Source organism: Zootoca vivipara, chromosome 3 (genome assembly GCF_965207765.1).
Source record: "Zootoca vivipara chromosome 3, rZooViv2.hap1.1, whole genome shotgun sequence".
Classification (NCBI taxonomy): domain Eukaryota; kingdom Metazoa; phylum Chordata; class Lepidosauria; order Squamata; family Lacertidae; genus Zootoca; species Zootoca vivipara.
In genome coordinates, this window is record NC_142586.1 from 57,909,037 (window position 1) to 57,932,999 (window position 23,963).

At 40.4% G+C, this 23,963-nt stretch overlaps 1 protein-coding gene across 3 annotated transcripts in view; it reads left to right on the plus strand.

The window, feature by feature from the left end:
- Positions 1-16,508, plus strand: part of MYB (MYB proto-oncogene, transcription factor) — a 38,007-nt gene extending 21,499 nt beyond the window's left edge. Inside the window, exons 10-16 of one of the 3 annotated variants that reach the window (XM_060272701.2) lie at positions 1,217-1,576; positions 2,808-2,950; positions 3,741-3,855; positions 3,959-4,088; positions 5,187-5,293; positions 7,720-7,827; positions 14,957-16,508. In XM_060272701.2, coding sequence (XP_060128684.1) covers positions 1,217-1,576; positions 2,808-2,950; positions 3,741-3,855; positions 3,959-4,088; positions 5,187-5,293; positions 7,720-7,827; positions 14,957-15,073 — 1,080 coding nt within the window. In that variant the 3' untranslated portion in view covers positions 15,074-16,508. The remainder of the gene's footprint in view (positions 1-1,216; positions 1,577-2,807; positions 2,951-3,740; positions 3,856-3,958; positions 4,089-5,186; positions 5,294-7,719; positions 7,828-14,956) is intronic. The other 2 variants (XM_088666208.1, XM_060272702.2) reach the window with 2 other exon arrangements.
- The last annotated feature ends 7,455 nt before the right edge of the window (positions 16,509-23,963 follow it).

Sequence of the window (23,963 nt, forward strand, 5' to 3'; positions counted from 1 at the left end):
ATCAGTTTGTTTTCTTACATTCTGACTTTCTTGTTCACTTTGTTACTGAATAATCCAATATCCAGGGTAAACTTTCACCATGGCTACCTGAGTACAGTTGGGGGGGGGGTTGCTGCACATTTACAACTTACAACCCAATCCTATGCAAGCTTACTTGGAAGTAAGTCTCATTGAAATAGGTGGGCTCTTATTTCTGAATAAACATGGCAGGATCCGAGCATTTAGCCCTAGCTTGTTGTTTGTAGGCTCCCAATATTTATCAAGCACAGGTAAACAATTGCCTGTAACATGCATGTTAGTGTTTTCAGGTTGCTTGCATATTAACCTGCAAAGGATAAATTTATTCTAAGTGAGCTGGCATATTTAAAATTATTTCTAAATATGTTGTGCCTTTTAACAGAGAAATAATACTGCACATTACAAAAAACACAACTCTATGTGTATTTTTAATTCCATTTCAAGTGACTGTACGCTTCTGCATACCTTCCTGGATCCCTCCTTTTTTGTGAAACACACATTGCATTAATTATTTTCTTCTATGAAAACTTCGAGAAATCACATGTCATTTTTGAAGATTCTAAGACTTTCATGTAGAAATTTTAAGATTGGCATAGGGCTCTTTAAGAGGTACAGTGGTACCTCGAGTTACAAATGCTTCAGGTTACAAATGCTTCAGGTTACAGACTCTGCTAATCCAGAAATAGTACCTTGGGTTAAGAACTTTGCTTCAGGATGAGAACAGAAATCGTGCTCCAGCGGCGCAGTGGCAGCAGGAGGCCCCATTAGCTAAAGTGGTGTTTCAGGTTAAGAACGGACCTCCGGAATGAATTAAGTTCTTAACCAGAGGTACCACTGTATAGGCTGAAACCAAACATTTGGCAAAACAAATTAATTATGACAGCATCACCTGCTCAACTGTATCCTTTTCACTTAAGAATCCTGCCTCCTTAATAAAGCAGATGAGTCACAGACTGTAACAGACTGACTGGTAAGGGAGGGGGAGAGTTGCTTCTTTTAGGAATCCACCATTAGGATAGTTTTCACTCGGGAAAGACTGAAACTGGGTCAAAATGACTTAAAAATGAGGAACAATAGCTCCTTTACTTTGTTTCCCTTTTATTAAAGTTATGTTAGTGCTATACATAATTATTATTATTTTAATGAGAGGGCATCGTACACTGTCTCATAGATTCGTGACTTCCCCCATTGTTTTTAGGATCCTTCATCATGGGGTGATCTCAGCAGTTTTGAATTCTCTGAAGAAGCAGACACCTCGCCTAGCCGAGCTCCCTCAGGCAAAGCCCCACAGCTTCAGCAAACAGAGGCCAGTGCATTTAGGCCTGAAGGACACCCTCTCTCAAACCTGAGCAAAGCCATGTTGAGTCAGGATTCCCTTGCCTTGCCCAAGTCCTTGGCTGGCTCAAAATGTGGCACAGCTCCGTTGGTGTTTCTGCGCACAAAGAGAGGGCATCCCAGCCACTTAGCCAGTGGCCATAAGTCCTTCATACTTGCTGATGTCAGGAGCTCAACTCCTAAGCGCTCCCCTGTCAAAAGCCTGCCATTCTCTCCCTCGCAGGTAGAGCAAGATTTCTGCACAGATTTTACTAATCCTCAAAAGTCAGCAAGGTGTTAACAACGTAGGAGAACTAATCATTGGAACGAATGACTAATTCCTGTTGCATTCACTGATTGCTCTCCAATTTTGAATTTACTCATAGCTTACTCTTCACCATGGAGTTTAGACTGCCAACAATCTAACTGATAAATTTGCTTTTCTCTGTGTGTCTCATTCTTGGTGGTTTTCAAGGGGTTAGCGGTTTGTTTGCTTTGCTCTTGCTTGTCATTCCTTCAGCTATCAGAATTTTAACATTTCTGTTTCCTGTAACCATTTTTTTTACCCCATACTTTGCACATTTGGGTTCACTGACCCCCCCTAAATTTGCAATAACAGACGATGGTGTCCAAATTATGCTGCAAACTAACAAGTGATTTAAAATAAAGATAAAAATAAATGATTATTTGAAAACATTTTTGAACAGTAAGGTGTGAGTTACAAACTACTTGATATACTTAATGTATACGCATATCATTGATTGGGCTAAACAGATTAAGAGTATGTGAATTGGTTTAAGTGGCTTGTGGACATCTGCTTAAACATGTAGAGTTTGAAACAACAACATGTTGAGTTAATGACAGTCATTACTGCTAATGAAGTTTATTTCCTAAATTCTGCAGTAGCAGCCCTTTTTCAGCAAATTAAATATTTACATCAAAACAGTAATTTTGAAAAGCTCTGTGCATCTTTTACTTTATATTCTGTGAAAGTAAAACAATCACTTTTAATGGATAAAATAGGAACATTTAATTTAAAAAATCTAGTTGCCTTATTTCATGCCACAGGGTTCAGTGGGTGATATCTTTACTTATTTGGAGTGGACCCATTGAAATAATTGAAGTCAAGTCCAGAGATTTCATTGGCTGTACTCTGCTCATGACCTAGGCAGACGTCACCCAGTACTTCTCATTAACCAAGCTCCAAGGTTCTTTCATATTATTAGACATTCTTTGCAATGGCAAATAAACTCAGCGAGGTAAAACAAATACTTGTTTCTATAAATAATCTTGTAACAAAACCAAAGGAATATATTTGTGTAGGTCAAACACCAGAAATGTGAAACTTTACTTTGGGAGTATTGCAACCAAAATACTCACTGCCACAGGACGCTGTTGTTGATAGTTTCACTGTAAGTTCGTAGAAGAAGCACTCCTGTTAACTGAGATTCCCTCTCTATTTTTAATATTTGCAGTTCTTGAACACCTCATCAAGCCAAGAAAGCCTGGACCTGGACAATCCAACTTTAACTTCCACTCCCCTCTGTGCTCATAAACTCGCTGTTACAGCACCTCTTCACAGAGACCAAGCATTTAAGATACAGAAGGAGAATAATATGTAATTTCTCTTGCTTTATTTTTTTTAATGCACTTTGGCCATATTACTATAACAGCTAAAATTGGCTATGAACATGCATATTGATTTCTTTCACCCTGATCCAGAGTTTGTTGGGTTTTGGTTGGGTACACAGAGATTCTCTGTAAATAAGCATCCCATTCGTTTCAGTGGAGGGAAGCTCAGTATTGTACATTCACAGCTGCTCCTTCCATTGACAAGAATGAGGGGGCCAGATGTGTAGGGTAGCTTTTGAACTAGTATGGTGGCCACTACGTCAATTGTTCCTACCATCTTATAGTGGAACTGCTTCTGGGCACATATAATTAGAACAAAAGCAAAGCCTGCTAGGTTAGGCCAGTGGCCCAGTATCTTGTTCTCACAGTGGCCACCCTCACAAGTGGGACCTAAGCAGAAGACCACTCTTACTTCCTCTAGTTTCCACCAACATGTTCATAAGAATTCTGCCTCCAGCTATAACCACTATTAGCCATATCATCCATGAATTTGTCCAGTCCTCTTTTAAAGCCAACCAAATTGCACTCTGTGTCCACCATCATTACTTCTAAGTGCTTGAAGCGGTTTGTGGACATTATTTCAGCAGTCCTTACAGCACCCCTGAAATACATGCCCTCATTATTATCCCCATAGTGCACATGGCTGTTTGGAACTTAGAACTTTGCAGTGCACAAGTCAACCTTTTAATTTGACGCTACTCTAAACTAGGATTTCAGCAAAAAGATTAAAACTACTTCCTAATTTCTCTCCCCCCACCCCCCTTTTGTGGACTCAGCTTCAGAACTCCAGCTATCAAAAGATCAATATTGGAGAGCTCTCCAAGAACACCAACTCCATTTAAAAATGCACTCGCAGCTCAAGAATTCAAATATGGACCCTTGAAAATGCTGGTAAGAACGGGAGGAGACCGTGATAAAAATTGGATTTCTATGAGGATGATACAAAGAGTTTTGTGTTGTGTTGTTTCATTGCATACTTATTTTTCCTTTTTAGCCTCTGACACCAGCTCACCTTGTAGACGATCTGCAAGATGTTATCAAACAAGAGTCTGATGAAACTGACATTGCTTCTGGCATATGTGAAAATGGATCCCCTTTGTTGAAGAAAATCAAACAGGAGGCAAGTTAAACAATATTTATCTTAAGACCACTTAAAACTGGGGTAACTTTGCCCAGAAGTGTCTTAAATTGATTCACTTGCTCTGGCAAGAAGCCAATTTTGCCATGTTTTATTTTTCGAGATCATCAGGAGCTGGATCAGATTGTTCAAATATTTCCTCAGTCATAAATTTTTGTAAGCAAACATATTAATTAGGTGAACCGTAATATGTCACAGAAACAGTACAGTAAGCCTGCCACTTGCATGCATTTAACTTGTGCACATTCAGCTTCATGCGCATGGCAAATAATAAAAAGGGAGTGACTTTGGCCATCCATCCGCCTTTGAACTTAATGGGGTTTGACTATACACAGTTTTGGTTTGGGGTGCAATCCTTGGAATGAAACCCCTGCGTAAGTTGTGGGCCTACTGTCCTGTCATTTCTGTCATTCAGAGAAGGTCATTGCTTCCACAGCAAAAAGTATACAATTGGTGCCTGATTTTTATATGTTGAGAATAGATTATCCTGGTCTTTACATACAACAAACTTATGTTGAGCCTTGTAAACCATTAATTTCAAAAATTTCATATTCTATGGCATGGGATGACCCACTGGCTTCAGTGGAACTCTCAGGAACAAGAAAGTTAATCAATGAAGCCTTGCAAATCTTTTACATAATGTAAAAAGACTACCATTTCTCATTGATGGCCCCTCTAAGAACTTAGTTGCAGTCTAGATTTCCAGATTTTTCGAGATGGTTGGACAGTGTTCTCGAAGCTACCAACATGAGTCTGACCAAACTGCGGGAGGCGGTGCAAGACAGGAGTGCCTGACGTGCTCTGGTCCATGGGGTCACGAAGAGTCGGACACGACTAAACAACAACAAGATTTCCAGGAGCTTAAATTATTGTTCAAATTGGTTTTTTTAATTGAATCAATCCTGAATGTCAGAACTTAATGTTATGTCATACAGAGAGTGACTTTTCAAGAAGTAATGTACACTGACCAAGCTAACTTGCGATGTAGGCCAAATTCATCTGGAAATAACATTACTGCTAAATAGGGATATAGTAAGTCATTTGTTGTATTTGAAACATAGCTCTGCTTTCTGCTTCTAGGTAGAGTCTCCAACAGGCAAAGCAGGAAACTTCTTTTCCTCGAATCATTGGGAAGGGGAAGGGCTGAACACACAGCTCTTCACACCTGTGTCCGCTGGGGAAGATGTGCCAGTATGTATTAAGCTATGAATCTTGTGTTATTTGTTATTTTGGTTTTGTTTTTTGTGACGTGGCGTATTTGGAAGCTGTGGTAAACAAGCAGATACAGCTCAGGAGCCACATCTGTCTCACCAAGATGTTTCCTCTGACCATGTCACCAGGCTGCTGTTGTGGGCTGATTTGTCTGCAAGATGGGTAAATTCTGCAGGAAAGAGGTAGAAAACTTTCCCCAGAGAAAAGTCCCTCGGTAGAGCCACTTGTTGCTAATACATTGGTGCCTTGCTTAACGAATGCCCTGCTTAACGAAATTTCCGCTTAACGAAAGGTTTTTTCTAGCGGAGGTTGCCTCGCTAGACGAATTCGTTTTATGAAAAATTCGTCTAGCAAATCACGGTTTCCCATAGGAATGCATTGAAATTCAATTAATGCGTTCCTATGGGCAAAGAAAAATTCAAAAAAATTTCAATGCATTCCTATGGGATTCGCTAGACAAATTTTTCATTATAAGAAAAGACCCGTGGAACGGATTAAATTTGTCTAGCGAGGCACCACTGTACCTTATTCCCCCACACCCCCTTCTGAAATTCAAGTAAGAAAACAATGCACAGCCTAAGATACGCACGTGGAAAGCTTGTTTTTAACTTAAAGCATGTTTAATACTCCCATTATCATGAACAGGACACTAAAATGCTCAGCTTTGGTTTGAAAATCATTGTGTGTGTGTGCGCGCGCGTGCGTGCGTGCGTGCACACAGACACACACATGCAAAATAAAAATAAAAATGGGCTGGATTGTGCCAAAACATTTTTCACCTTAAGTTCACCAGTTTTTCTTTATATTGTATGTATAAAAGCACTGTGCTGGTACAGAGTGCACTTTAGGTTGTGTAAAAACCTGAGCCAAAGTTCTGCTCATAATTGGATCGCTGAAGTGTTTGCTGAAGTCAGTGGAATCAGTGAAATATTTACTTTCTTTGCCCAACACCCTTTGCAAATGGCATAATTTCATTTTTAATATAAATGGGATTAGAACACAATATAGTCCAATCGCTACATACTTGTACTTAAGCTGATTTACTGCTATTTAAATTTTATTTCTCACTGTTCCCTTAAAGTGACTGGTACCAGATTTAGCCTTGCGTGTTTTCAGTTTTACTGGGCTGTGTGAGTCAGACTGCACGTTAATACTGTCAACTAAAGGACAAGGAAATTCCCACTTTAGTATGCATGTCATTCTGATCCTTTCAATGCAATGTGCTGTTTAGCTGTTTACGTTAAGCTTAGCTTAAGTAGTTTGCTGAAAATAAACCTTAACTTTCATTTAATATCACTATGATTTCTCTTTCAAGAATATGACAGCCCTATCCTATGCTTCTTTAATCAGAACTAAGCAAGTTCTGTGTGTGAAGAATATAGATATAGATAAATCACCTTTGTGGGGTGAGTTAATAAAGAATTAGCTGGATCCCTAGATCCAAAGCACAGAACTAAACACACTCTCCAGCAAGAGAGTCTTAAAATCACAGAACCATGCAGCTCAGTGAAGTGTGAGGAATATAAGCTGTTAGACCCTTTCAATATCCTGTTTAGTCCTCTTACAGCGCTTCCCTTCTCTAACCCTCTCACAATGAACAGACCACACTGTTAGTAAATTTAAATGCTTTACTTACAAACTCCAAAGGTCAGATTCATGTGTTATTCCATGCAGCAGCAAGAAGAACACAGGTAGAAAATTATTAGGTTACAAAATAAAGAAAAATATTTCTGAGCACACAGTCTGGGCTCTAATTGGTCAAGTCTGGATGTGCTGCCTGGTCAGCTTCACATGGTGGAAGAGGCCGAACGAATGGTCACTCCCTTCTTCACTGGAGGTGAGGGAGCATGACCTGAGTCTACAAATAGAGTTCTATGGTCTCAACCCCTTCACGCATTAACTACCACTTAAGCTTGCCAGTTATATTTGACTACAATTTCCCACATTCTGCTGAGTTGAAAGGGGCTTAATGCTCAACAAGGGCCTGCAGTTTGGTGTTTCTGGAGGGTGAGATGTTCTCTGAAAACTCCCAGCCCATTATTTATCATTTCTGCCTGTTCACTGATACTTATTGTCTCTCTCAGCAGCTGCTCCATAAGAGTATTTCCCTTTTAACTGTCTCTTTTTCATGTTGTGTATGTAATGTCATGACTCGGTATAACCAATCAGACTTGGTTATATGACCTCACCACAATAGCCAACTCAGAAATACACACAGAACAAAATCACATTGGAACTTCCTTCCAAGTGATTGTTCTAGGATCAGGCTGTGACAATGCATAGCAACATCTTGTACCCAAGTTACTGTTTTAAATTACTGAAATTAAATCGTTGAAATAACATATTCAGCATATTCATTCATTCTGCCTTTTCAATCACCTTTTTTTTTTTTACTGTTTCATCAGAATCTACTTACCAGTTCTGGTTTAAAGATGCCTGCATCAGAAGAAGAGGACAATACTCATAAATTATTTGCATTACATAGAAATAGGTCATCAGTTAGCCCACTTCAGGTAAAATTCACCTTTAAAAATTATTTGCAGTATATGATGATTCCTTGCACAATAATAGAACTTATTTTTAGATTACTATTGGATGCAGTATTGTTTGCTGACTATAAAATTCAATGAAAAAAGCTGTTAAGGAAAGCAAAATAGCTGACCTGACATTTTGGTATGCTGGTTCAAAGGTGGCATTCTTTTTTCTGCAACCTGGAAAAAAATGGTTTGTCAAAATGTAAACAGAATGGAAGACACAGATGTTATTCCCTCCTATTGCCATTACAGACTTCATTTTTATAGCGGTGAAGCATGCTCTTTTATGTATTGGTTTCCTTGGACTAATCATTATAATTGGCTATCGTAAGTATGAACTTCAGCAAAGTTCCACAAGGCAGTTCAATGGAAAGTCAATATTTTAACAGAATGGCAGGAAGGGAAAGTTGCCAAGTCTAGAGAAGGGCCTTGATTTCAGGGGTAGGGCATTTATGTGCTTTGCATGCAGAAGATCCCAAGTTCAGACCCCTTTATCTCCCATGAAAAAGGTGGGATACGGCTGGGAAAGGCATCTCTCTGAAACCCTGGAGAGCCATTGCAGAATAGACAAAACAGCTAGAAGGTTCAATGGTCTGGCCCAATGTAAGGCTGTTTCCTGTGTTTAGCTATGGAAAAGGTAAGGTTAGTTACTAATGTAAAAGGTTTTTAGCCGTAAGAACCTAAGTAGAGCCCTGCTGGATCTTGCCAAAGATTCTCCTTGGCCTGCATTCTGTTCCCAGCCGTGGCGAACCAAAAACCCACGGGAAGCCCACAAGCAGAGAGCAAAAGTGCACCAGCCCTCTCCAGCTATTGTTTCCCAGCAGAAGTGCACTCTTTATTTATTATTATTTATTATTTATACCCCGCCCATCTGGCTGGGTTTCCCCAGCCACTCTGGGCGGCTTCCAACAGAAAAATAAAATACAGTAATCTATTAAACATTAAAAGCCTCCCTAAACAGGGCTGCCTTCAGATGTCTTCTAAAAGTCTGGTGGTAGTTGTTCTCTTTGACATAAGATGGGAGGGCGTTCCACAGGGCAGGCACCACTACCGAGAAGGCCCTCTGCCTAGTTCCCTGCAGATCAGTTTCTTGGGTTTACGACATTATCTATGAAATAATGGGGGACAGCTCCACACGCCAGGAAAAAACACACCACAATTGTGAATATGTGACTTGTAGACATAAAGCACGGTACCTTTCCACTGTCTTGTGAAGCTGCAAAGATAAATAGTACAGCAGTTGCTCATATGGTAATAATCCCCTCTGGACAAGAGCATTAGAGCATCTATTTCTATAGAGCTGAGCCAACAAAATATTTAGAATCTTTTATTACTCCTTCAGCAAATAGCATTTGCTCTGAGTAAATGAAGTAGAATTGGCTTATTACCTAACTAGAATTTTGCAATATACTTTTATTACCACAGAATTGATAAATGGCTGATGAACGAGCTTTCTCCCTGTTCCAGTCATGAACCTTGGGGTTGTCACTTTTCAAAAGTTGTTCTGATTCTTAGATGTGCAAACTCAGTAAAAGATTTTATGTACACCGGGAGAACTCACCTTTTACTCAAAGAGGCAATTGGAGATTGTCATTCAGGAGGCAAGAGCAAAGGAAGAGCATAAGAACACTTTCTCTTTCTCATTTTGTAGGTTTGTCCTCCCACTTGCTCCAGTAGGCCCATTCAAATTAACCCTGTAACAGCAAGGGGGGGGGTGTATTCTGACCATATGACTGTGTGGTCTGCTTCAGCATCACTATGCTGAACGATAATGGTTGCTAGCTTTGAGTTCCTGGTTGTGTCTGTTGCATTTAGAACGCTCTTTGTGCAGGGGTCATTTTGACATCAGAGTAATCATATTGTGGTGCGTGGTGGGATTCTTCCCTGGGTAAAGCTTCCATGAAACTACAGATCATTTTCCCCCCACCTAAAACTTGGAAATACTACTGCAGAACAAGCCCTGAGTTAATAAATGGATTGTAGGCTGTGGCCCCTTAAAAATTACTGAGGAGAAAGGATAGGTATCAGTCTCACTATGAATACAACCCTGAACGTTTATTAGTAGCCTTGCTGTTGACTTCAGGAAGCCTAGTCGGCAACCATTTTGTTTTCAGAAGAGTGCTTCATTGTAAAACAATCAGGTCAGTGTTCTGCTCATTTGCATCTGTTCAAGTACAGAGTGGCTGAAGACAATGCACTAATCACAGCAGACTTCAGTGAACCAAATGTTTATGTTGGCCTGAGGTAAAATCCAACTCCAATTAAAAAGTGATTCCTAAATTTCAATCCAAGTGGAAACCACCATCTTGAATGGGGAATTCACAACAATTGGTATAAATTGTATAATATGTGAGCTTTTCTTTTGGGATTCAGAAACCAAACCTTCACCTTTATGCACTTTGCTATTATAAAGGGGTCAGGTGTCCTAGGGAAAAAACACACATTGGCAATCCCACCCACCAAATGTGTTTTGACTATATGTGATTTTGGCTTGAGGCATAAGAGAGTTCGTTGTATTACTTATTCCCACTTTTCTTCCCTTGAGTGCTTCCTACTTACAGGAAAGCATAATGTGTGAATCAGTCTTTACAGTGTGTGAGTGAAGGAAAGCACCTTGGCACAGCCTTGCCTTGTTTCTCTCTTTTCCCTAGAGGGGTCACTTTTCTTTAAAGTGCTTTAACTGGATAGCCCAGTTTAAGCTTTGACAATCTGTTTACTGTTCACTCTTCCCTGGGGCAACAGAAGGCAGGTTACAGGATAAGTGAGATAATTGCCTTGCTAGAAGAAGGATGTTCTTGTAGGATTACTGATGTGGCAAAATGAACCAAGAGTGACACAGCTGAAAATACACCATGGCTTGATAATTATATATTAACGTGGCATAAACATACTGTATGGAAATTGCCTTTCTTGTCCACAATTTTAACTTTTGAAGTAGCTTTGGAAATTGTTAACTTTTAAAATCTGATGTGAAAGAACAAATTGATTGCTTTAGCAATATTTGCAGTGGATTAGTACCATACATAACAGACTCATATAATCCAAAGTCTTGATCCGAAACATATAGCCAGCCAATGATTTTTCCTGGTTTGGGGCTAAATTGCCTTCAGTAATGCACTCAGAGCCCGCTGGCACAACCTAGCAAAAAATAGCTATACATGAAAACCAATGGAACAGGAGTCACATGGCAAGCATTGTTGGGCTGTACATTGGTGTTTCGTGCACGGCTGGTAATGAGAAATTTGTCCTGTGGCAGCTTGTGAGAGGTACAGCATGTGGGAAGTGACCGTTACTGATGAGTGGAGCATCTTGAGGGGGAGGCAGAGGGGCAGCTGGGTTATTAAGACTCACATCCCACAAAAGTGCTTGCAAGGGGATGAGATACGATGAAAGATGCTGCTGCTGCTGCTCAGCACTAGCCTTACACACCCCTGTCCAGAAATGTGTGCCTGTTTTGTGTTTGTGCATATGTACCAAGTATGGAAGTGGAGCTTTTTCATTTCCGAAAACTTTTGTGTATGTCTATGAAACCACCTTCTAAAACTGGCAAACCAGAGGTCATATGTTCTTGTATGGCACTAGAGGTGCCATTTGGGCCTATGTGTGTTGGATTTGATGCATGTAACCCTGTTCAAAGACTAGCTGATGCATAGACACATTCAAGGGTGTTGGAAGTAGGGGAGGTGCTCTCAGGCAGATTGGAAAGGGATTATCTCCCTCCACCGCTATGCACAGGTACCATGTAAGGGAGAGCACCATCCAGAGTATTTTCTGAGGTGACTGCCCAGCCTTTGTTTACACACAGAGAGAGAATTGTGGTCAACCATAGGGTGTGACTGTCTCTGGTTACTATCAGGTCACTGTATGGTTTCAATGAATTCTGATCCCTACCCACTTCTGCATGTTTAAGATAATGGAAGAGAGTTACTGTTCATATGGTCCCTTATCATGAGAAGAAGCAGCCAGACAAGAGCATCTGCCTATCACTTTCTGTTTTACTTCAGAATATAATTTATTTATTTTATATGAAGTTTCCACCTTCCACCAGAACAATGGACCCAATGCAGACTGCAGAGCACATACACTACATGGAAAACAGTCAAACTGTTCAAAATATTCCAGAGAATAATGTATTCCTAACACACTTTAATGTACTCTCATTAACTGCAAGAAGATCAAACCTATCCATTCTGAAGGAAATCAGCCCTGAGTGCTCACTGGAAGGGCAGATCCTGAAGCTGAGGCTCCAATACTTTGGCCACCTCATGAGAAGAGAAGACTCCCTGGAAAAGACCCTGATGTTGGGAAAGATGGAAGGCACAAGGAGAAGGGGACGACAGAGGACGAGATGGCTGGACAGTGTTCTCGAAGCTACGAACATGAGTCTGACCAAACTGCGGGAGGCAGTGGAAGGCAGGAGTGCCTGGCGTGCTCTGGTCCATGGGGTCACGAGGAGTCAGACACGACTAAACAACTAAACAACAACAAAGAGAAAAGTTAAAGGGTTGCAAAGAACCCATAGTGTAAGGCAAATGTTGTTATTCCCTTCCACAGAGCTTGAGCGACTTCAGACATCCCCATGCCTAACCTAGACACCCTTCAACAGTAAGATCCATTTTTTGCCTATGTACTGTTCTACAAAAATACCTCCATCATTCCAGCAGTGGCTCCTTTCTCCCCTGAGTGGATCTGAGTTGTTGGGCTTACAACAAAGGCTGAAATTGCCCGAGGCATGCCAAGTTCCCCAAAGGGGTGGAGATTGTTCATTGAAATCGTAGCAGAGGAAACAGCAGCAATGTGGTGGCATATCTGTGATGTGAAAAGTATGTCACACCTGCCCTTGGCTGCGGTTTGAAGAGACAGAAGCCCATGTTGCAGAGAAAGCAAAATAAATGGGGTGCCCTGTGTCACGCTTTACTGAACTGCTTGAATACCAAAGTGTGTATCATGTGGGAATGCAAAAGGTGGATTTCATAGTCAGGACTGCTGGAACTAAAAGGCAAAAGACAAAGAATATTAAAAAGTTGTATATTCAGAAAAATGACTTTTAGCCATTCACTTGCCTTTCCCCTTAGCATCATCTTGATAGGAAATATATTTGCCCCACAAATCATTTCTTTTCTTTGAGGAGGAGTTCACTTGTTTTTGGCAAGAAACTTGATTATATTAGAATCCATTTGTCTTGAGCGGAAGCTTGGCCATATCTGACACTCCAGCTATATCACATATTAGGCATTTGCCTTTGAGCTATCCAGTAGGTGTAAGGGATGTAATATTTTAAAAAGAAATACAAATAAATCCCCTGTTTGCTCAGACAGCAGCTTCTTAATCTCCTTTAGAATGTATTGGTTATGGAACCAAAATGACCACTCCCAGCCTTCAAATGTTTTAATCTGAATTTCAGTAGTTCAAGTTTAGGAGAAATAGTGTGGAATACGCATCAGAAATGCCTCAATTTGGCACTTGACAATTGAACTTAATAAATGGATGACCTGGTCTAGCAAGAATCTTCTTATGATGTTCTTATGCTCACAGAAGCTCTTCAAAAAGACAAGGGATTTCGAACAGTTCTTCCCACCCACCCCATTCCTCTTCCACAAAGATCTTGTCCTTTGTTCCCTCTCTGCTGTCGTGTAAATTACCACCCTGAGAATAGTGATCTGACATAAGTGTGCTTAGAATTTTGAAAGAGATTGCGTGTTGTGTGGTAGTTTATACATAGAGGAGAGTGAATTGCTGCATCAAAACTGCAAGTTCTGGTAGCAATATAGTACTATAGGTGGAGAAGAAGAAAAATATATCTGTATTTACACATTCCATAGAGTGCTGAAATTTTTGCCCTCCTATTGGCTTGGGGCACCAAGACATTTTGCATGTCTCAAGAACAAGCAAATGACTGAGATGCCACCCTGGTTACAGATATGTTTATCTCTGGGCAGCACAGCACTGAGGAGGGCTTCCAATCTTTGCAAATACCACAAAAACAAAACAATATTAAATTATGCCTTAAAAACTTGTTTCTCAGTGGAACATTTACCTCTGGCTATGTGCTAACATACTTTTGAAGTTACCTGAGAAAACTGAGCTAGTTATTAACTTGAGTCCAGAGCTGTCTATGTGAACCTTCACTTTGGACTAGGCTATGCAAGTTGGGCACAGTCACTGTGCTTTCAGCTCACAAGTCCAGCAACTATCTACACCAGGGCTGGGGAACTTGTGGCCCTCCAGATGTTCTATGAATTCATCTCCCACCAGCCCTAGGTGGCGTAGCCCAATGGCCACTGTTGTTATGAAAGCTGTAGGCAAGTGACAAATGGAAGACGGCTCCGGTTCTACATTGTGCAAGAGCAACTTGCCTGGTGGGGCAGAGCCAGGCAACAACCCCTTGACAGCAATATCCATGCTGCTTACTGGGTGAGAGGCTAGTGAGGTTGCGGGTGGAACCAATCTGGCAGTCCTGCTAGTGAACCCAAACAGCCCCTGCCTCACTGTCGCCCTCTTTTCCTCCTGGTAAGCAGCCATGCCACTGCCAGGAGGCTATTGCTGTGGCTCTGCCCCACTGGGGTGGGCTGCTCCTCACATAGTACTTGCTGCCAGTTAAACCCCTTTTAACATGCTTCCAAAAGCCTATTGCTGTTGGGTTGCTTGAAAATATTTTTAGCATCATTCCTTCATTCCCTTCTTAAGCCTATTTACATCTCAGGGGTTCTCAGAACCACTAGGATTGGCTTCAGCACAACATTCCTAGACGTTGCTTCCAGTGGCAAGTCCCTTTTGTAGACGCTGTGTAGCCACCAAAGTTTTCAAAGCACCCCTCCAAAAAAGAATCGTGGCAATGGTGCTTTCTTGAAGGTCCTGAGAATTGTAGCTCTGTAAGGGGATAAACTGCAGTTTCGGGGGGGGGGGGTATGCACTTTGAATGTGCTTTAAAGGTCTGGTGTGTACGCTGTCCCCATGACTTCACTCCTCTGTACTGCCACGCTTGCAAATGACTCAAGCACAGAGGACAATTCTGCAGCGCCAACCCTGGGAAGGAGCAGGTTTACAGGAAGGACTGGATTGTGCCACAGCTTCTAAAATTCTCCCTCCTTTTTATTTTTGTTTCTAGCATTTTAGCAACACATGGGATTCAGCATTCTGTGGGAAGACAGAAGATCAGCTGACCTTCTCAGATCCTGCACGCAAGCATATGAACGCATTCTCGACTCGAACTCTGGTCATGTGAAAAAGAGTCTTCCAATAAGCATTATGTTTTCTTTTCAAAACACTTCCACTTGATTTGGACTTACCATTCCTCTACATGGGAGAAAAACCTTTTTCGTTGTTGTTGTTGTTGTTGTTGTTGTTGTTGTTGTTGTTGTTGTTGTGGTACAACATTTGGGAGCAGCACAAAGTGCATTCAGTCACAAAAGCATATATGTGTATATATTGTTCATGTTGGATCTCACCCAACTTAAAAAAAGAAAAGAAGAAAATAATTATGTTTGTTGATGATGCTTACCTAAATTCCTAGGTATTGAATTTTATGCAATTAATTATTAATAATGTGAATGCCGATTTCTTTCTCTCTTTTTTAAAAAGTGATTTTTAAATGATTATTTTTTATATATTAAAAAAAACCTTTTTGGGAGATCAAATGGACCAGTATTAATTCAGTGAGGAGTTGCCACATGAGTTCCCATACCATTGAGGATGCTTGCTGAGGTTTCCTTTTTTTCTTTGAAGAGCTGGCACTCCCATCAGTAGCGTCAATCACTGAACCAAATGTCTCGGTATGAAATACTGCAAGAAAAAGCATTACTGCAAATGCTGATCTGAAGGTGGTCACACAGCTATACTGTTTGAAGAACTGTTCCACTCATTAGAACTGTAGACTGTTTACGTGTGTATGTTGTTGTGTTTTTTTAATTAGCTTGCTTTTAAAAAATTATTACGGTATGAAACATAGTTTTATGAGAAGAAATTATATTTTTTATCCAGTAATTTAATTTTGTAAATGCCAAATGGGTTTTGTTCTATTTTTGGTTTGGTTGGTTTTTGTTTTGCGGGGGGGGGGGGGTCGGGTTTTTTTCCCTGGTGCAGATTTACAACATGTAGATGGGCTTAAGGCCATAGAGCTTTATAAACGAAAGAGAAACCGGGGGGGGGGGGGGGGTAGCTAACTTAACTATGCACTAGCATTTCTGACTTTGGAAACATTGCTTTTTAACCCCCTACCTGGCCCTCCTCTTCTTCTTTTTCTTTTTGCAAGCAATATTTAAAGTTTAAAACACTGTTCTTGGGAGATTTTATGTGCCTGTATGTGTGCTCGTGGGTTTGCAACAACATAGAATGCAAACTCCAGCTATTTGGGAGATCTTAGTCTTGCTTGCTGCTTCTACTCTTGTTTCATGTGTAGTCTAAATAGTCCCTAACATGGATTCCATACACAAAAACATTTTTTAAAATAAATAAATAAATAAATGTATGTCTTTTGGACTGCCATATCAAACTTTTCCCAGTACTAAGAGAAGGTTGCTTCTTTTTCTTATAATGGATTCTGAACTTGCTGCCTTAATAGAATTAGGTGCAGCTTTTCCTGCACTTAACTTTTTTTTATATGACACTGTACTTACTGCCTTGTAGATAAATAAAGCGTGCCGTTTTGTAAAAAAAAAAAACCTACTGTTTGTTTGAATGCACTTGTTTTAGCATATTTGGGGGAGAGGAGTGGGGGGGGGAGTAATCTTGCCACATCCATCTGTTCATTGAGTAGGTCTTGCAAAGTAACAAGATGCCCTTCTACCCAGAACTCAAAACTCTGGGAACCAATAGACCTGTATCAAGGCTTCAAATTGCCCATCAAGTTGGGAGAGTCCCGTTCTACAGTGGATATCTACAATGGATATTTGAGTTAGATCCTGTTGTTTAAATAAATTATTCTATACCATTCAGAACATTCTTTCCATTCAGTGTGGGTGTATCTGTGTAGAACAGGATGGGGCTCATATAGTGCAGAACAACAAAATATGGCATGATGCCCGAGTCCTTGCATCTTTCCAGGTTTCGGGTTCTGCTGGGAGGAACTTCTGCCTGCATGCTAGCGATTCATTTCCCTGAATAATTAAAAATGCATGTTGAATGGAATGTGCTTATCCTAGTTCAAAAATGGATATACACTCAGGAACAGAAGGCCCATGTGTGTATTTTGCACAACATTTTAAACAAAAGTCCAATCAGCATCTCAACACAAGAGTGTAACAAGGAAAAATCGACTCAAGTGCGTTTCATGGCGTATTTTGTAGTTGGGCCTGTATACCTCCCCCACTACTGAGTAGGTTCTGTTTGCCCCCAGGCCAAAGAATACAAAAAAAACGAAAGCCAAAAGGTGATACGAGCTGTACTTTGAACCTCAAAATTGCTTCTTTCCCCATATGGCTCAACTTTTAATTGAAGTCAAGTTTGAGGTGCCTTATGACCAGCATATTGGCATGCCATAATCTTCTGAACAGCCAAGGATATATCCCATACTTTGAAAGAAAGTTATCACATGCCATATGACACACATGTCCTCACTTTATTTATTTATTTATTTATTTATTTATTTATTTATTTATTTAAAGCCCTTTCATGGCACAAAACACTTTAATAATATATTCTGTATCCTCACAACAACCCTGGGAAGGAAATCATTTCACAAGCAAGGCATTGGAGGTGGACAGGCATGCTCAGCAAACCCCCAAGGCTCTACCCCCCCCAAAAAAATGGTGAGGGGGACACAATTTAATGGTGAGAAGTGGACCTTTCTCACCCTCGATGGACCTTTCCAACCCTTCCATGGGTGCCTCCCCATCCCTTGCCTCCAAAATCACCTCATCATGCCCCAACATGGCAGTAATCAGGGTTATAAAATAAGCTACGTTAATAGGAGCTCTCTTTTGGGGGGGGGGTCAGTCAATTTTTTGTTTGTAAGTCAGTCGTGGGGAGGGTTGTCCACAGATACAATGTCTCCCTCCTTTTCTTGACTAGACGTTTACCGTGCTGCCTCAGTATTTCAGTTTCTTGATTTCCTTTTCTATTTCACATCCAGCATCAACCTGTCCTCACTTTCACAGCTTTGCCCAACTTCCTCTTTTGCCCTGAGGGGCACGCCGGGGGGAGGGGGGTGCTGCTTCACCTTTCCCACTTTGAGGCACTGCAACACCCTGTTCGGGGTGTGTGTGTTGCTTTTCACAGCTTCTCAAAAGCCCCTGTTCCAAAATGCCACAGAAACATAGGCACAGCTGCCCACCCTCCTAAATCAATAAAAATCAATAAAAATACATAGCTGACTAAGGTTCTGCCCTCCCTAACAGAAGGCCTGGCTGCTGGCTTTTAACTTCCAATATGCTTTGGGCCCGACAGGATGCTTTGAGGCGGCTCCTGCCAATTCCCAAAGAGAAAGTAGCCCTCATGGAGACCTTTTGTTTGAAAAGAACATGGAGGCCAGGCATCGCTCGCTGATTGACTTGCAAGTAGGGACGGAAGTTTCTCATTTTTCTAATCTTAAGTTTCCCACATTTTCACACCAGTTCGTTGTTGTTTTTCAGAAGAGGGGGAGTCTTCATGGAAATTTATCAGCATTTGAGTACAAATTTCTCCTAATGCACATTTTAAAGACCAATTCCCCCAGTGCAATTCATTTTTTTAATTTTGCTTCCACTAACATATATAGTTTAATGCACACTTTACCTCAGAATATGCATTTTTTAAAACACATCTCAGCTTGAGAGCTGCATTGCAAAATTCAGAGAAGTGCACCTTTTCAAAGATGACCGTGTTTTTCTTTTGTTAGGGAGGTTCCCTTTTAAACGAGAAATGAATCTAAAATACAAATCAGCACACATCTCGCCTACCCCAAAGCCAGCACAATAAAATCAATATAAAGCTATCATAAGAACTTGCAAATGGAAAAGATATTTGGTGCAAGTCTTTTCAGAACAGCAATAATGCATACCTGTCATAAGTTTTTTTAAGATAAATCATTTTTATTAAATTTTCCACTTTAACAATTCAATCAAATCACGTGAAATATTCCAAACTGTACATATGCATAAAATAATCCAAATATTCTGCCAAATTGTAAAAAATAAATAATAAAAAGGACTTCCCATGCTTCAAGTTTAGAAGGCCATACCTGTCATAAGTTGAAAGGTTTGGGGAAGTGAAAAATGCCTTCACTGGCAGCTAAAAATTCATAACGTAAGCACCAGTCAAGTCTCTGAGGAGGCTATTCCAGAAATTACTCCACTCATAATATGGTTCAATGCCGAACAAATTGTCAAAGAAACAAACCTGTATTATTTAATTAGCACAAGCAATATACCGTATTGTACATATCAAATATATAGAAGCTATACTTAGGGAGACAGTTCCATAAATAAAAGTAAAAGAATGTAGACAAAATATTAGGAAGAACTTGATGTCAAGTTTGAGCCATCAGTTGATAGAACAGAAGGAGATGGACACTTTGTCACTGAAGCAGAGGCTGGTGGAAAGGTTGCATTCAGCTGTTTTACTCAGAGTAGAGCCACTGAAATTAATGAACATGACCGAGCTAGGTCAATTAATTTCTATAAGTCTACTCTGGATAGAACTTAGCTCCTGGATGGCAAACTACAATGGGCGCTGTGTAGTAACAGGCTTCCTGAATTAGGAGGGGGAGGGGCTCAGGACTGTTGAGGTCATTTTCAACTCTATAATTCTATGTAAGGGCATTGTTGGAGAGGGGCCTATGCCCCTTGTCTTTTGGACTGGGCCCCATATCTCATGTCCCATCACATATATAAATAATCTACAGACATACACACTTCACTTGCAGAGCTGATGCATTTGTCATGCAGATTTGTTTCATAGTCTTTTGTCCTCTTTTAAATATGTAGGAATGTCCCTGGTTTATGACTGGGCTGGTCCAGCAGTGGCCCTGGCAGTCAACAATCCACTAGATTAATGGACCCAGTACTGAGTTGCAACAACCCTACCTCCATATAAAAATATGGTAAAAAAAAGTGAAGTGGGTGCCCAAATGCACATTTGGGTTAAAGGTGGTCCTGGGTCTGCAAAGGTTGAAGACAATGTTAAACTACAAGAGCAACCCAATAGGTGTGCAGGATACATTGCAGGACTTCTGCAGATCATATACAGGTCCATTGTACAACAGTTCCAGTCAAATTCACAACTGCAAAACTACACAAAGCAATAAAGTTAACATAAATAGTAAAGGAGGTACCTGGTATCTTAATTCATGATAAATCACCCAGGTGGTTTCATATTAACTTTTCTGGATCTATGCCTACGGAGAATGATGGTGTGTGTGAAGTGTGATGTCACTACTTTCCATATATATTTATGATAATTAATCTTAATCAGGCATGCTTTTACAGAGCTCCCAGTGAAGCAATGCTCTCAGCATTACATCAGAAATTTTTAATCCTGATTGTTTCAGTTGCCCTGGAGAACTCACAAATTAAGCCGTTACAATGCTAGCCCAATCATGTACAGAACTGGTTATTTGCCATATACATACTGTTATTGTATGCATGCATGCATGCATACATACATACATACATACATACATACATACATAATAAAGTATGTGACATGGAAATCAAGTAGCTGCATATTCAGATTTATTTAGTAATGTGCCTATGCAACTGACATTCATAAAAACACCCAAATGAGCCTGCAATATGTGTTTGTGTATTAGCAATCTGTTTGGGAGGCAAGCACTCTGATGCATGTACAGAGCTCCCCTGTCAGAGTGCTGTTCTTTGGAGAGACCACTCTGCATGCACATTGCGCATATACCGACCCATGGAACATCCCCATTCATTTCAGTCTAGGAACATCAGCAGACACAAACCAACGGGGATGTTATATAGCAGTAAGAGGTGCACAGTTAGATACACACTCATTAAACTTTAGATTGTGGTGCATGTGTTCAATTTGACATCAATATTTACAATTTTCAAGGAGCAAAGATGTTGCCTTTATTTTATTTTTATTATTTTTTTTGTTTAAAAAAATCTTTATTTGTCCTTCATTAAAAAATAACATAACATTCCAGATACATCAATCAGCAATTACAAAAAAAGAATACAAAAAGAAAAAAGGAAGATTCGCGTACAACATCAACTTTAATTCCTATCTGAAAGGGGGGGAGTAAAAAAAAAACAGAAGAAAAGGAAAAAAGAGAAAAAAAGAAAAAGAATAATTCAGGGGTGGGGGGGACGACATTAAAACAATTAAAATTCTTCCGAATGATAACATACCGTTTCCTATGCTTCTCTTTGCCTTTATTTTATTTTATTATTGCTTTTGAGTTACAGGCTCTTCTTGATACCTCTGGATACAAAAACACTTGATATGTGCTTGTTGCAACTCACCCTGCTCTACAGAGCCTGGATTTATCCAGCTCTCCTAGCTTCCAGCTCTGTATTGAAGCTTTGTATTAGCCTATGAGCTAATACAGAAATATGGAATATTATTTAGGTGAGGAAAAGTGAAAAGCATCTCTCCCAATATTGAAATGCAGGAACCTGCTGAAGGAAGGCAAAGGTTTCTCTCTCACACACACCTTCTCTCTTCTGCTAGCTTCCAGCAGTCTAGGATTTTTCTTTGCTGCCAGCTATAAACTTGTGCAGACTTTTATTTTTATTAACAAGGCTGCAATTTTGCATTATGGGCCCCACTGTCATCCAGGTTTTGGTGTTTCAGCATACACAAACAGCCATAGTGTTTTTTTGACCTCTTGCCTTCCCTCAATTTACCAGTTGTCTCTCAGCTGGGTGCTGAAAACGTCCCATTTGTGAAAATTGCCTAATTGTGCAGTCTATTCTTCACCATGCCTTTTGAAGAAAAATGTAATGGCAGCTCCTTTAATGAACACAAATGTTTCTACTGTCTGATTCTTATTGTACACTGTGCATGTCATCACCAAGTACACCTGTTTTTTCCTGTCAGCTTTTGATGGCTGGCACTGCACCAAACCTGCATTCTCTGAATGTATCTGGGATTTTCTCATAAACAGCGCTGAGAAATGAGTGACCCCCAAACACCTGTGCCCTACATTTTTGACTCAGGCACTTCAACTTTTTAAAAATATACATACTTACAACAGTATGCTGGGACTCTTACTACTAAAGTGCCACTTTTGAGATTTGCAGTTCATAAAGATGAAAGTGATCGATTTCCTCCAGGAAAGGGACCTGTTCTGTTTCAGAACTACATCTGAAATGGCAAACCTGAGTAGCAGGTACAGATGGGCAAATTGGTCGGTTCTGGTTTCTCATTTTTTCCCAATCTTCAGGTCCATTCTTCACATTTCCACATCAGTTTGAGATTTTTTCTAATGTCCTCATGAAAATTCACTAGCATTTTAGTGTGGCTTTCTCCCAATATACACATTTTTTGCAAAACATTTCCACTAATATAATATATGTTTAGGTTACTTCCACTAATTTATGCAATGATATGCACTATATGCCTTTTTGTATACATTAGGCGGCTGGAGAACTGCATTGCAAAATTCGGAGAAGTGTGAATTTTGAACAGTGGCTGTGTTTTTGTTCATGTATTGCTTTGGACTGTGAATTAGGTAAGTAAGCTGACCCTTGAATGTAAGATGCATCAAATTTCTCTTCTTTCCCCAGTTACAACATTTTAACATGTACAAAGATGGTAATAATTAATGTTTAGTTGTGCAAAATGCACAGAAACATCAAATTAACTTGTAATCAATTTCCGTTAGAATTACAAGAATATTTAGTTACAGGTAGGTAGCCGTGTTGGTCTGAGTCAAAGCAAAATAAAAAAAAATCCTTCAGTAGTACCTTAAAGACCAACTAAGTTTTTATTTTGGTATGAGCTTTCGTGTGCATGCACACTTCTTCAGATACACTTGAAACAGAAGTCAGACCCTTATGTATATACAGAGGGTGGGGGGGGGGAATGGGTGATGGGCTGATGGGACTGGTAAACCTGTAGGTGGCTGTTAACGACTGCTGATGACTGCAATTGGTCCTGCGGGAATATTTAAGAATATTTAAGTTTATTAGGAAGAGAACATGGCTTGGCACACACCTTGGCCTTTTCAGCCCTCCAAACTGGACTTTCAGCAGCATCACTAGGCATAACACATCAAGTTCCATGTCCCATTGTAGCAGGCACAGCAATCCTATAGTGGGGGGGGCTACCACCACTTCCAAAATGCTTCCAGCTTCCTGAAGTCAGTTTGTGTGAGGTAGCTTTCCCCCACTCCGCATTTTTTCGAACCATGTTTCCCTTCCCACTTTCATGAATGAGAGAAAATTAACTACATCAGTCCCAACTAGCATAACTGTAGGCTCTTTTGGGGGTTGTGTATGTGTGTGTGTTGGCATCATCTAGGCCCAGTTCAAGGTGTTGATGTTGGTGTTTAAAGCCCTAAATGATTCATGCCCCAAATATCTGAAGGACTGCCTCCTTCCCTACAGAACCTCTCAGGTGCAGAGACCAGCGGTTCTTGTCCCTCAGAGGCTCAGGGGGTACTGCCCTGAAGGAGGGCATTATCTGTGGCAGCCCCAATTGCAGAACTCCCTGCCCACAGAGGTGTGTCTGGCACCTCCATTGTACAGCTTTCAAAGAATGCTGAAGACGCACCTCAGTCTCTACCCTGGCTTTTGAAACATGGAAGTAGTTTTCTATCGTGTTCTAACACTTTAACCTGCCCTGGGACCTTAGCATGAAGTGTGGGTAATAAACAAATATATTGCCAGTGGAGCAACACCTAAGCCACCTCCCCTCAGCCAGGTTTCCAACAGCTTTTGGATTATGCCCTAAGCCTTAGGATGTATACCTGAAACAAGTGTGTATTCCCCCCCCCTTTGTCTCATCTCCATTTCCATCTCTTTCCCCTTCTTGTTTTCTATCCCTGTGTCACATTTTATAATTTTATATCATAAGGTCTTCTGCACAGGGGCTTGCCCTCCTATACTTTGTAAAGCACTGTGTGCATTGATATATGAACAAATGGAACAACACCAACAAGAGCTAGAACAAAAGCCCTGCTTCTCTCCCCCAACTCAACGTGAAACCATTTTCAAGTCTTTACCACTAGA